The 14,716-nt window shown below is 39.0% G+C and overlaps 1 protein-coding gene across 2 annotated transcripts in view; it reads left to right on the plus strand.

The window, feature by feature from the left end:
* Positions 1-14,716, plus strand: part of GRID2 (glutamate ionotropic receptor delta type subunit 2) — a gene marked incomplete at its 3' end in the record, with an annotated part of 1,219,813 nt that overhangs the window by 731,426 nt on the left and 473,671 nt on the right. For both annotated transcript variants that reach the window (XM_081131278.1, XM_081131277.1), the window contains exon 7: positions 3,286-3,447. In XM_081131278.1, the coding sequence (XP_080987404.1) occupies positions 3,286-3,447 (162 nt within the window). The remainder of the gene's footprint in view (positions 1-3,285; positions 3,448-14,716) is intronic.

The raw sequence follows: 14,716 nt of genomic DNA on the forward strand, positions 1-14,716 counted from the left end.
CAAATGTTGGGCCTCTTGAAATTGTCCAGGAGACTACTTATACTATCTTCATATTTATGGATTCTTTTTTCCTTTTCTTTTTGCTCTTCTGGTTGGGTGTTTTTTGTTTCCTCATGTTCCAAATTGCTGATTTGATTCTCAGAGTCCTCTACTCTACTGTTGATTTCCTGTAAATTATTCTTCATTTCATTTCATGTAGCCTTCATTTCAAATTGGTACTTTATTATGTCATCAATTTTCTCAGCTGTTTTTGTATCTTACTAATATGCTTGAGCATCCTTATAAACAAAATTCTGAACTCTGTATCTGTTAGCTTGCTTGGATCTATTTCATTTAGCTCTTTTTCTAGAGATTTCTTCTGTTCTTTCCTTTGTGACATGCATTTTTGCCTCCACATTTTGGCTGCTTCCAGGTGTTTGTTTCTATGTATTAGGTAGAGCTGCTATGTCTCCTGGAATTTGTAGAGTGGCTTTGTGGAGTAGGTGTCCTGTAGGGTTCAGTGGCTCAGCCACCCAGTCACCTGAGCTGGGCCTTCTAGGTGCTCCCCTGTGTGGGCTGTGTGCACTGTCCTGTTGTAGTTGAGCCTTGGTTGCTATTGGCGTCCCTGGGAGGAATTGACCCCCAGGCCAATCGGCTGTGAGGACCAGCTGCAACTACAGCCAAGGAGCTGCTGTGCTGGAGACACCCCTATGGAGCAGGGTTTACTTCAGTGGAGCTTTGGTGTTCACCAAGTGCACCCCTTGAGTGTGTCACTCGTGGCTGTGGTAGGGTTGTAATCCAGCATGGTTGAGTCTGACCACCAGGTGCACTGTCTCTGGGGCCTCCCAGGAGGTGCAAAGTCAGCCTGTGCCAATGCCTTGCCCAGGGCCACCCAGCATGAGCTACTCAGCAAACCTTAGTTGGTTGCTACTTGTGCTGGGCTTGGAGGTGTCCAGGAGGCCAAGCTATGAGCCAATGCAGCTGCCGCTAGTGCCAGGCCTGGGGCCGCTTATCAAGCCGTATGGGGCCCGCTGCTGCTTGTTTGAGAGATTTTAGGAAAGTCCTAAGCATGAGGCTGGAGAGGCCACTTGCATAGAAAAAACCCCGGAAATGGCCTGGATGAGCTGCAGGTGGGGAGGGGCGGGGCCTCCGGGAATCACGGGGCGGGGCCAAAGGTGAGTCAGGTGCTGGGGATTCAAATATGGCGCCTGCCTGCCGGCAGTGTGTGGAGGACTCGCCACGGGAGCCCTGGCCTCTGCCAGCCCTTCTGCCTGGGAGGAAGCTGCCCCTCCGCCTCTCGCCCCGACTTCAGGCAGGTTAGTTCCTCCCCGAGTGTCCCGGGTCCTTTCCGGCTGCTGCCCGGCGCTGGGCTCAGAGGGAGCGTCCGAGTGAGTCCGTGCCAGGCCCTTTAGAGGAGCTGCTGGGGCTCCCGCAGTCTCCGCGACCCTCAGGGACAGTCCCCGCTGGTTTCACAGCCCGAAGTTGCGGGGACGTCTCTTCCCAGCCCTGGAGCCCTGGGCTGGGGGCCTGCTGTGGGGCTGGGACCCCTCACTCCTCCAGGAAACCCCCACCGCCGAGATTCCCTCCCAGGTTTACCCTGCGGCACCAGGTGTGGGCCCGCGGCTGCGTCTCCAGGATCCAACCCCTATTCACCCTGGTCTCCACCCCTCCTCCCGGTCTCGATGCTCCTTCAGCTCCCTGGTTGAGGGGCTTCTGTGCAGCCAGATCTCAGGAGGCTCTGAGTGATGGTGGCTCTGTATTTTAGTTGTGATTTTGATGTGTTTGCGGGAGGCGGCGGGTGCAGCTGTTACCTATATCGCCAGCTTGTTTCCTCCAGACTAAATTTTGATTCATCAACTACTTCAAGTTTCCCTGTTCATTTATTGTAGATTTTGTCCAAACTCCACCCCCCAGCCTCTCTAGTAATTACGGCGCAGAAGGAGGGGTGGAGGGGTCCCTTGTATTTCCTTATAAGGGACAAGCTGGTGTTTCACATACTACATGAGGGCATTCAGTGTCTCTTTAAAGAGAGGACTATCTCCCATGAGTATTATACACAGGAAATAATGCTTAAAAACACAAACGATTAAAGATTGACCAAGTAATGAAGGAAAACTCACAAGGCACTGTTAGGAAATGCTTATAAAGAGTTGCTCAGTAACATCAAACTCTCATTATTCTAATAGCTGTACTTAATTCTATTCTGTGCTGGGGCAGACAATTTCATAAGATTCCTTCATGATTAATTGTAAGCAAAGGGCAGTGAATAGAGAGTCCCATTTGTTTTCAGAAAAAAATCAGTGATAAGACACTTTAAAATTTCTGAGAATATTTAAATGCTTTAAAGTGGATTTAATTTTCATAGTTACATTGAGTTCTTATTTTTTTTATTTTATGTTTGAGTTTTCCTTCGGAGAAGTTATAACATTTAACAGCTCATATCAATGTTGGATATCTCTTGGTGGTTGTATTTTCTAAATAAATTCTAATTTATATGAAAAGCAAGCACCTTCAGTATAATAGTATGCATAGTAGTTCTGGCAAGAGTTAACTGTAAGACTGCAATAGCTCTTAGCACACATTTCTATAATTCCTTTTTCAATCTACATAGATGGAAGATAATAACATAGTTAGCTAATAAAAGAAAGTTTAACTATAAACACACATTCACAAAGGTAATAGTTTATGGTATGTCGTCATAATGAATTGCAGTGCAAGTGTGTACCTCTTATTTTGTATAGATTATTGATCAATGTCATGCTTATGAATGGTGCTGTTCCCTCTCACTTTTTCACTCCTGAATCCCCATAGACACAAATGTTCACACAGATGGCTTCTTCCTTTTTTTTTTACACCTAGGACACTCATCTTATAAGTAAGATCAAGTAGATATTTCTCCATCTGAACAACCAGAATGCAAAAACGACATACTCAGAAAATGTTTTATTCAGTGTGCCCTTCCAGTCTTAAGCCCTGAGATCTTTACCTCTTCAGAAAGAAATCAGGGCCAGTGATTTTCCTGAGGTCTGACACTAACAGGCTTGCCTCTGTCGAAACTTCTCTATTTTATCTTTTCTTTCACACCTAAATAAGCTGAGAAAGCAATTGAAGCATACAATCAGATAAGACTTCATTCTCCATGGCAAAATGGCCCGGGAAATGAAAAAAGAAAACTTCTGCTCAATAAATAACCCTGCAAACCAGCCGTCTAGGACAGGAATGGAGGCAGCTGAGCCGATGAATCTCTCCCTGTTCTTGATGGCTGGCATCAGCGATTCTGATGATGACTGCGTAATGTCTTTTCAGATTTCCAACCTTTACATATATGACACGGTGCTTCTGCTTGCTAACGCTTTTCACAAGAAGCTGGAGGACCGGAAGTGGCACAGCATGGCCAGTCTGTCGTGTATCAGGAAGAACTCCAAGCCCTGGCAGGGGGGGCGGTCCATGCTGGAGACCATCAAGAAGGTAAGTCTGCCTAGCAGGTCACTCCTCCTCATTTTCTATAAAGAGGATACAGTACATCTGTGGGGTTTTTTTGAGATCTCTTTTAGAAGGATCCCCCCCAACCTTAATATTGCTGCTGATTCAAAGCACAAAACAGTGTAATGGAGAAACGAAATATTAAAAATAAAAGGACCGAAACTTACATTCATATGTAAATGAATGTAAGGGAATTTGACACCAATAAAAAGTTAGTGGTTGAAATCTTTTACATTGCTTTGGTAATATGATTAGAGTTAGAGAGGCTTAAATTCGCTTGTTGCCTGTCACAAAGGATACAAAGATTTTCTTTTTCTTTACGTGGCACCATCAACTGAAAAAAATGAGCACTAGAGTCAGCTGTTTTTTCGTTTTGGGTGATACACAGTAAGACATTGGATGTGACGGTCTTTAATTTCTGTTATAATAAAGGTATAATTAATTCATAAACAGGCAGTATTTTGCAGCATCTGTGAACTATTTGGAGTGTTGGCATTCGTTGACGTCGCCGTCAGCGTGGCGTTTAGCCTGCTGGGACCTGCTCAGGCTCGGCTACCTGCTGCATTCCCAGGAGGCCTTTCACGTTGTCCAGCTTCTCTCAGTGGTATAAACATTCTGCAGCTTATTAGCCTCTTTGTCATGTCATCCTTGCTGGCATTTCCCATTTGTCTCGCACAGCTTCTTGGATTTGAAATAAAATGATTAATAAAACAAACAAAGTTCTCCTGTACCCTTTACACAAAGGAGGCGGCCATTTGGAAGTTTATGTTCTTTATTTCACTTCTCCTTTTTCTTTCTGCACGTGTCTCCCTTTCCTGAAGCAGAAAGAGAAATAGCTAGTCAAATGAAACCTGAATGTAGTTAGACAATCCAGAGAAAAGTCTAAAGGTTTAGCATCAGAAGTGAACTAGAAGTATAAAAACCAAGAAGTGGAGGGAAAAAAGTGTTTCAGATAGAGGCTAGCCTGTGTCCTTCTCTGAGTACTGTTTCCTCTTCACAAAAGAATGACTTAAGTGAGAATTTAGGTTCTTATCAACAGACGTGCTGGAGAATTAAATGTATCTAATATATCGACAGAGAAAGGTTTTTCAACTGGAAATGGATAAGTCAAATTTAAACTCAAGGTGTTGCCAAAATCTCCCTATCTATGTAGAGAGCTGGCAGGCGTGGATCCAACCACGGTTGTTGAACATGATCCTGATCCTACCCATTTATTAATTCGTGGTTTGGCTAAGATGCCAACCTCGAACATTCATTTTCCTCAAGCTGTCTCGCAAAGACAGAATAATAGTTTAGGATGTTGCTTAAGAGACAGTATCACTAGGAGGAAAAGGAAGGCACCATTAAATGTAGATATTTCTGCTGGAGCAATTTAATGTGTAAAAGGTTACTGTTACAAAATTTACAATCAAAACAATGAATGATATAATATGATAACTATGAAACTCTATTTTGGAGGAATACTTGCATATTTGTCCCTGAAAGCTCTTAGCCCAGTGACACCTTTTAAGGGAACATATCCATTTTATGTATTTATAAACTAAGTTTGAATTGTATACATGATTGCAGATTTTCAATTTATTATTTTTTGTCTCACATTTCAAAATGACCTTAAAAAATTGATTCCCCCCCCCCACCGCGTCATACTACTTTGACTCATATGAGTGTTTTGGTTAACTCATTCAGATATCAAGGCTGATAACACTCCACACAAAGAGAATTTGAGAGAAAATGTTCTATTCACACAGGGACTCATGGGGAAAGGACAGTGGGCCCCAGCAGGTTCAGCCTGGCTTGGGCCAAGCAGAAGGAATGGGCTGGGCCTTTAATAGTGGTTAGGGGTTTGGAAGTGGAAAGAGTTCCCATTTACTTGGTCTGGAGATTTGTGCGGCTTACATTTCCCCTGGGTGTCAAAGAAGGAGATGCAGGATGGACTTTCTTAATCAGCCTGTCCAGAAGTCAAGCCAAAGGGGAAAGGGAGGGCAAAGCTTAAATAGAAGTCAGCACCAGACATCACAAATCTAGTCAAGCTCCTGACTGCAATAGAAATATTCTAGTGATAAAGTTCTTAGTTACATTCAAGTAAGCATGGAATGCCTACCTTTAGGGCCTGCTATATACACTTTACAAAGCCTATGTGTTGCTGCAAGGATACAAATAAGTTAAATAATGAATATCTGTCCTTTAATTATTTATATTCTAATTAGAAAGGTGAGACAAAAGAGTTAAAAAGTAGTGAAGTTGACATAAGCACTATAAATGCCCAGTAAAGGTGCAGGTGGTGATTCCCAAGGTACTCTTGTGTGAAGCCTTATAATGTATTTTTTGAATTGGTAGAACAGGTGCCTCCACATTTCTCTTCTTTTTTAAAAATTAGAAGTTAATTTTCAAATATTTATTTCTTCCACATAGCATCAGTACTCCCCAAGCCATTGTTACATATATGGATTTTATAGAATATTTTTGAGAAAATAATTTTTAAAATACTTAGTCTTCCTATCCATGGACATGGTATCCATCCTTATAGTCATCTTTATAGCCCTCCATAAAGATTTGTGGTCTCTTCATACATATTTCATTATATTTACTCCTACACTTTTACAGAGTTTTGAGTATGTGTGTTGGTGTGTGTGCATGTGTGTGTACAAATGATCATGAACTATTTTGTTGAGTTATATTTTTAAAGTAATTATTGTAGGTACATAAGGAAGTTATTGATATTTGGTATATTTTGTGACTGACCTCATCAACTTTGGATACATAACTCCTGATTCTTACTCCTTTTTTGTAGTCTATTCTCTTGTGTTTTTCATATAGATACTGATATCATCTTCAAATAAATTTACCACTTAATTCTAATACTTTGTATCTTTTTAAAACTTTAAAAAACTTTTCTTGGGGTGTCTGGGAGCACAACCTTCCAGGTGCACTCCAGAGCCCTGCATGCTTTGGAGGTGCCATCTTTCCTCCTTCCAAGTGAGGACGTCAGGCCATCTTCATCTCAGAGACTTAGAGGTGAGGACTCTACTTCTACAAGAGAGCTTCAGCTGGTGCTGACCTGGCCTGGAGCTGATCTGCAAAGCCTGGCACATGGGACACATTATTTTACAGCTCTCCTCTGATGCAGTCTTCACTCTTTCTCTTGATTTTGATGTTTACTGACCATTGACATATGGCATGCCTAGCTCTTGGTAGAGGGAATCCCAAGCAGTGGTATCAGAGACACACCCATGAGGCAGAGCCCTCACATGGCTGGGGTCTGCATGGAAGGGTCTGCAAGTAATTTTGCAGCATGGGCCAGCAAGGCTAAAACTTGGTGATTTGCAGAACAGATATAAATATGTCAACATGCAAAGAAATTTTTCAGAAATCTCTTCAGCTTTTTAATGACCCTCTAGCTAAAGAAGAATGCGTTTTCATGGATATTGTTGAACCTCTGTACATGTAACTACTTGAGGAGATTAATATCACTGAGGAGCCATTTTTTAAAGTAAACTATGAAACATAGAATCATTTAACAGAAATCTCTACAGGCAGCCCATCTGCTACCCACAAGAAGTCATTCCAACTTTTAACATGGCTCTCAATGAGATCTTCTTGGATGTTGAACCTGACTCAGTCTTAAGTCAGATTCAAAGAGGACCATTCACTGTGTTGCAAAGTAAGAATATGAGATACCTGAATCCAGAAGACGTTGACCAGCTCATCATCATCAGTGGCATGGTGGTCAGGATGTCTCAGCTGATTCCAGAGATGCATGGGGTCTTCTTGCAGTGCTAGGTGTGCACCCACATTGCCCTTGTAGAAATGGACCGTGACTGAATCACTAAGTCCGGGGTGTGTAAATGCTGCCACATCACCTACAACATGGCACTGATCCACTGCTGCTTCATTTGCTATGATAAACAAACAAACAAACAAATCAAACTCTGAGTCTCCTGAAAAGCCTCCTACTATTATCTTTTTCTCACAAAGATCTTGTGGACAAGGCTCAACTTGGAGAGAGAGTGAATGTCACAGACATCTACAGAGCTGTTCCTGTTGAGGCAGTCCAAGGGTGAGTAATGTGAAGTCTTCTACAAACCCCACATTGACGTTGTTATTGGAAAATGGAAGAAAACCATCTGCATGAAATGCAGAGGAAGAAGCAGGGCAGAAAGTTTTTGAGAGAATTGTGTAGTATTGCTTAAGGAACTTTCCAGAAAATCAGACATTTATGAGAGACTTGCTTCAGCTTTGGCTCCAAGCGTGTTAAAACATGAAGATTTACAAAAGGGAATCTTGCTTCAGCTTTTCCAGAAAATAAGGAAAGATTTTAGTAACGTAAAGAGGGGCAGACTTCATGCTGTCATCAATATCCTGCTGTGTGGTGGTGACCCTGGGACCCACAAGTCCCAGGTGTCCCAGCATATGTACAGTGTGCTCCCCGGGGACCAGTACACATCTGAGAAGCGCTTTAACTTCCACTTCCAAACTTGTATAATTTTGGTGATAAGTAGCATCTTGGTTTAATAAAAATGCCACAAATGGTTTGCTCTTAAGTGTACTAAGTGTATTATTTGATAAGAATTTTTTTTAATTCTGTAAAGAATGTATCCTATTTTTGTTTTACTATATTTTGTGCTTATTTTGTTGTTGTTGTTACTTATTCTCTCCAATTATAAGGCAGAGAAAACTGATTCTCAGAAAACTTAAATGATTTAGTAAGGGTTGGTTACGCAGCAAATTAGATTTCAATACCAAGTTTTCTGGCTTCCAGTTCTATGTTCTGTGCACCATACAGTTTACCCTTTTCATTATTCACACAAGAAATGAACACTTCACTACTGTCCAAGTCATTTGGCTAGAGAAAATACACACAGCAAGAAATCCGGGGTATAGGCACCATTGTTAATAAGTATACAAACAATATCTTAGTTTTAATATGACTTTTTCATATGCTCTGAAGTTGGAGTGTACATTGATGAAGCTGCAAGAGGGTTATTTCAAAGGCATAGACTATATTTTTAAAAGCTCTTGTGGCAAAAAGTTTATTTGCACACATATGCAATCTTTGGTTTATTATGAGAAGCTACATTTAATTGTAATATAGATTTTAGCAAAGAGTTTTCATGTTATATAATTTAAATTTGATGATGTTACGTACCCTGCAACAAGCATTTAAATCTTTTAAATTAAATAAGTAAAACAAAATAAAAGCTGAAGTGCTCTGGAAGAGAGAAGGAGGGAGATCTTCATTGTTACCACCATAATCAGTTCTCAAAACCACAATTTGAAAACCACTTCCCAGGGACATTTTGAAATCAACTTAATTCGCGCAGATCTGCCACCTTTCTCACAGACTGTGGAGGGGTGTGACACCCTTGCAACACAGGCAGCCTACTTTTATTTACAACCTTGTTCTAAGATTAAATGGCAATCATTTTCTGTTTTTTCTTACTGTTAGTAGTGAAACGGTTTCCAAGAGGACACTTTGTTCATTCATGTATTCATCACTCGTTTAGCACATTTTTGTCAAATGCCTCGCCTGTGGAATGTATTATTCAGATTCTTTTATGTGATTACCCCAAAGGAATTTAGAACCTAGTAAGGGAATATTGACTAAGCATACAAAAAGCATTAGTCTAAGGAGAGGCAACAAAGGCCCCAAATGTGGTAAAAATATGATTCTGTGGAATCTTAGCAAGGGACACAGTGCAGTGTGCTATGGCACACACTCAGATCCCTGCTTCATGGCTCAGGAGAGCACGTCGCTGGACCTCTGTTCAGGAGCCGTCTTGTCTGGGGCAGGAGGGAGCTGCTCCACTTCCTTCCTGGAAAAGCGAGCACCCGGTGGCTGCTCATTGCAGAGCTAGAAAGGTCAGAATCTCTTGCCTCCATTTGCGATAAGTCAGAAGAGTTATTGAAAGTAATGAGATTTTGTTTATTAGTTCAGTTATTTCATTAGATTCTACATATGAATGATGGGAAAAATTAAATTAAATTTTAGAAAACAGAAAATAACTAGAGACTAGCCCACGGGATCACCTGAGCTGGTGCTCTATTTGCATTGCATCCCCTCCCCCCCCAACTCCTTTTCTCACTGTCTTGCAGGTACTTTTCTAGGCACACTTCAGGTAACCCCCCTGCACACACATTTTCATTTCAGAGCTGTTTCCTGGAGAACCTGACCCAAAACAGAGAAAATAAATTAGGAAAAAAATTACATGGAACTGATAGCATCTCAATGCAAATTTGAAAATCAGCAGATTTAAGATACATAAAGCTATGGAGAAGAACACATTTCATTCAGATGGTGGGAACACTCTAGCTGACATATCTATTGGAATAAAATATATGGACAGTGACAGAGGTGGATTAAAATACTAGAGTACACAAAACACCTGAAAAGAGTAGTTTGGACTGGAAAGAGACTGAGGAAAGGAATTTATTTTCTAGGTAAATAAAAGATACTAAAAAAGTTTCTGAGCATGAGTCTGACACAATCAGAGCTGAGTTTTAGAAAGAATATGCTTACATCTTCTGTTCAATGATTTTAAAAAAACTAAGAAAAGTATTCCACTCAAAATATGTGATTACACAAAAGCAGTGACATTTTCTATGTATTCTACCCTAGTAAACCAATCAAGATTTGATAGATCCCTTGTTTTAAAAAGAAGAAAAGATTTGCTAGATCCTTAAATCCACATTGGCTTAACGGATCAATTTCTGTTAAAATCCTTTGCTGTAACTATTTTCAATACCAGTTGTGGGAAAATGTAGTACAGCAACATTTGTGGCAGGATATCAAAGCTTTTAGTACCAACACATTTTCCCATATTGAAACATTTTGATAAATGTATCTAAAAGAGATATCTTGATACATGTTGATATCTAAAAGATTATTCTTTAAAATGGCAAAAAATATTGAAATGACTCTAATTCTTATATGGCAACCTATTCATTCAACAAATATTTATTGACTACTACCATATGGTGTGCTGTGAGATCACAGAATAAGGAAGCAAAATAGAAATATCAAAAATAATTACAAGTGCAATCAGTCCTACAAAAGGGGAAACACCAACTGTTCTGGAAATATGTGACTGGGGAACCTACTTAGGCAGAAGAATGACAGATAAGTGGAAACATTTAAGATGAGTAGTCATTAGCCAGGAAAAGAAAGAGAAGAGTGTTCCAGAAATGGGAAAGGAAGAATGTTTCATGCAGGGCACTAGAATGTTAGCAGACCTGCAGGAAAGGGAGCTTGTCACATTTGAAATAAGACCAGGAGGCTAAAATAGAGACAGAACAGGGCCATGGTTCCTCATTAGGTCAGGAGAAAGGTCACGAAGGGTTTTTTTAAAACCATGTTAAAAGGCCCTAAATTTTAGGGGTAAGGTTAAGCCGCTGAGGTATTTTTAATAAAATCAGACTAGTCAGTGGCTGCCAAGTGGAGAATCTATTCTACACCTGCCGTTGGACCAGGATGGGCTGCATGAGGAAACAACAGTTAAGAGGCTGATGCTCCAGTTTGGAGGAAGCTTAGGAAATAATGTGGATCATAGAGATGGGTGGAAGTAGATATCTACTTTATTTTATTGAAATAAAATCTGATGATTTAACAGAAATGTGTGGGGAAGAAGAAGAAAATGGTTTCTGACTTGGACAAAAATAACTCTTGGAAGTTGGGGGTTTGTTGTTTTTAAATCTGTATACTTGAGGAAAGGAAACCTATAACTTTGCTTTTTGTGTAAATCACTATGTACCATTTAGAACTGATAAACTTGAAAGAAGGAGAGAGAATTTGGGAAAACTTAATCTGACTTACCAGAAACAGTACTGACGTGTAATGTAAGCTTGCCTTTCTACAAAATGTGTGCAGATAAACTTGTTGCCACAAGTGCTTTTAAAAAATCAGTCTGCCTTTGGAATAGTTCTCTTGCGGACTCATCAATGTGCCCTCTAAGTCCAAGGGCATTTGAATCATAAAATGGGTCAAATGGCATAAGTTTAATTTAATTTAGTTCAACATACATATTTTAAACAGTCAGCCATGATGTACATATGTTATGATGGACACGCAATTTACATAATCTAGAAAAAAAAGTATGAGGCACATGCTGAAGGTTTTAGTTCAGGTTCTTCAAGTAGACAGTTGTCTGAGCCTCAGTTTCTTCTTTCCTAAGATATATATAGCATGATCAGTACGCTAGTAACCTCCCATTTACTTCTTAGTTTGCTTCAAGTCTTTATTTTGAATGAATATTTGAGTGTATATGTACATATGTAAGTATGTATGTATATATCTATATGCACATATATACACATATAAATGTTATATGCCAACTCAAATTTTCCTAACCATTTCACATAAATTGTTTTTTGTTTTCATTTTTTGTTATTTTGCATCTGGTATATTAGTATTTATCTACCCATTATATTTCTTTTCTGGATAGAAAATGTAGTATTTTCCTTCTGCAGACATTTTTCTATCTGAAATTAACTTATGAAACAAGAGGATATCAGGACACGCCACTGAATCTGGCATCTCTCAATGTGTTCACTGCCTTGCTGGGCTCATGTTTATTTAACAGAGTATCCTTGGTTACCAAGCATGTCTGTAGGTTGCAAGGAACCTAGGAATATGTATAAGGAAATTAGATGAGTGTCAAATATTTGATGTTCCATGTGATCTTCCAAAAGAATCTCTAAGTTACTTTATGGATTCAAGCATAGAAGAAAAGTCTTCAGCCTCATAAACAGAGTGAAACAAATTTTTAGTAATATTTTTTCTTCTTGTTTCCAACTTATTCATTGGGGAACATTTTTTTTTTTTTCCTTTTCAGAAACTGATTATCCAATGTTAAATTATTCACAACCTTTGATTCTACACTTTTAATTTTTCTTCTCTTGTGCTTTCTGTATTTGTTGCTCACTGGTATTTCTATATAGAGTGGGTGAGATGAAATCCAAACCAATTTTACTTGGTATTTTAATAAAGGTTTTCTTTGGCAGCAATTTTTACTCTCAATTTAAAGGACATTTAGAAATTATTTGTATGTGTTACTCATACTATCAATGTCCCATTAGCTTATTTTGTTTAGAATATGCTATATCATCAAGAGATAAAAACCATAACTGCATGAACAAAGACAATGACTGCCTATCACCACCTGGCCAGCACACATGTCTTACCAAGGCTCTGTTTTCAAGGTTGATATGAGGATAAATGGAGGGGATGGGGGAAGGTTAAAAGCATGGGAATATTCTTGGGCAATCAAAAATCAGAATTTAAGTGTGGGACAGATAACAAGGAGCTTCAGTTAAAGAGTTTATTTGCTTGAAATATTGGCCTCCCAAGCATCCCTTGAATCTTCATGAGAGAAGGTTTTACTGATTATATGTGCTAACAGCTCATTAAGAATATAACATAAATAAGTTAAATTATAAAGTCACAAAGGTGAACAAGGTAAGTGGAGGCCACAGTAAACTAAATACAGGTCCCTGATTTAAGGTTATGTACTTGTGTAATGTAAGTGGACTAAGATGCTTAGTACTAGATACAAGCTAGGAATGAAGACATTGCCCCAGAGTGGCCATGGGAGTTTTCATTGGGAATAATAGTAATATAGTTCCAGGCAGTCTAATGTTCAAAAGTTTGGAAATTACAGCCCTATGGCATTTTTGCAATGAAGCAATCATATTGATATAAAATATATTTTCTCTTTTTCTTAGAAATAAAGCACTATGGCAAAAATTTAAGATTATTATCTTTTCAGGGGATATTACTGAAGTGTAATTGGGGACGAGATGAGCTCTTGTAAAATCTTACTGAATATAAATCGTTTGAACTTAAATGTAGTAATATATGCTATATTTGTCAATCAAACTCCCACAGTATTTGCCATTTGGAGATATTCATGATAATAAGATCCACTGCACTTATCCCGATCTTTAAAATTTTAAAGGATAATTGAATTCTTTGAAATACTAGTACTGAGCAAGCATGCAGGATCAAATTGACTTGCAAGAATTGGATAATATACCTCCTTTATTTTTCCCCACCTACCCCTACCTCCCACCAGTAAAAGGAGTGAATAGATCCTAGACCAGCTGCTTTAACTCTTTTATACCCAAATACCAATTAGTGAAATGTAATTGAGTCAAAATTTTCAAAAATATTTTCCAAAGCCATGTGAATATTCAAGCATATAATGAAATTTGTCACCCTAAACATTAGTTGAAAAAAACCAGGAGCATGTCTACAATTTTTAGCAGAATTAGAAAGCCTTCACAATTGCAGAATCTGAGAGGGGGAGTTGGGGTGGAGGAGGTCAATGAGAAAAAAGGGAGGATATATGTAATACTCTCAACAGCTGGAGAGTGAGCCCAGCTGGTATGGCTCAGCAGTTGAGCATCTACCTAGGATCCAGGAGCTCTTGCTCAGATCCCCAGTAGGGGGCATGCAGGAGGCAGCCAATTAATGACAACTCTCTCATCATTGATGTTTCTATCTCTCTCCCTCTCCCTTTCTCTCTCTGAAATCAATAAAGATATATTTTAAAAAATAATAATAAAAATTTTTAAAAAATGGAGAATGAAAAATCATGTGGATGATGATGATGACGATAATAGTAATTAAACTTCCACAACTTATCAAACACTCTACTATATATATGTATTATATGACTCATAATAGTCTTCTGGGGTAGGTACTATTATTTTATAATAATTCCATTTAACAGATGTAGAAGTTGGAGCATAGAGAAGTTAAATAACTTAGCCAGATTTACACAGCTAATAGATTCTGATACCACTGATCAAATCAGGAAGTCTGACTCCAACATCCATGGAATTTCCTGCTAAATCATACATGGGAAGAGCACAGCCACATGAAATTCAATATACCTTTTAATAAAACTGAATATTAAAAGAGAAGCTGGCTTATTAGGAAATAAATATGGAGATCTGTTTTATTGGTCATAACTGTTAAAAAAATGAAATAGATTAAATACTGAAAGTAATGAGTAAAGCAATGGTTTTCTTGAATGCCCATAATGAACTTAGTATCATGCAATGGGCTACAAGACACACAAGCAGTAGGAGATATAGCAGATAACATAATACCTGTTGATAAAGACTGGAAGTTGAGTTAGAGGTTATGGCAAATGAGATACAGATGCTACATGACTTATTATGAGGTTATGTCCCAATAAACCTATCATAAGTTGAAAATATTGCTAGTAAAACACTTACCAACCATCATAGCTTA

This window comes from Miniopterus schreibersii (genome assembly GCF_964146895.1).
Source record: "Miniopterus schreibersii genome assembly, chromosome: 1".
Classification (NCBI taxonomy): domain Eukaryota; kingdom Metazoa; phylum Chordata; class Mammalia; order Chiroptera; family Miniopteridae; genus Miniopterus; species Miniopterus schreibersii.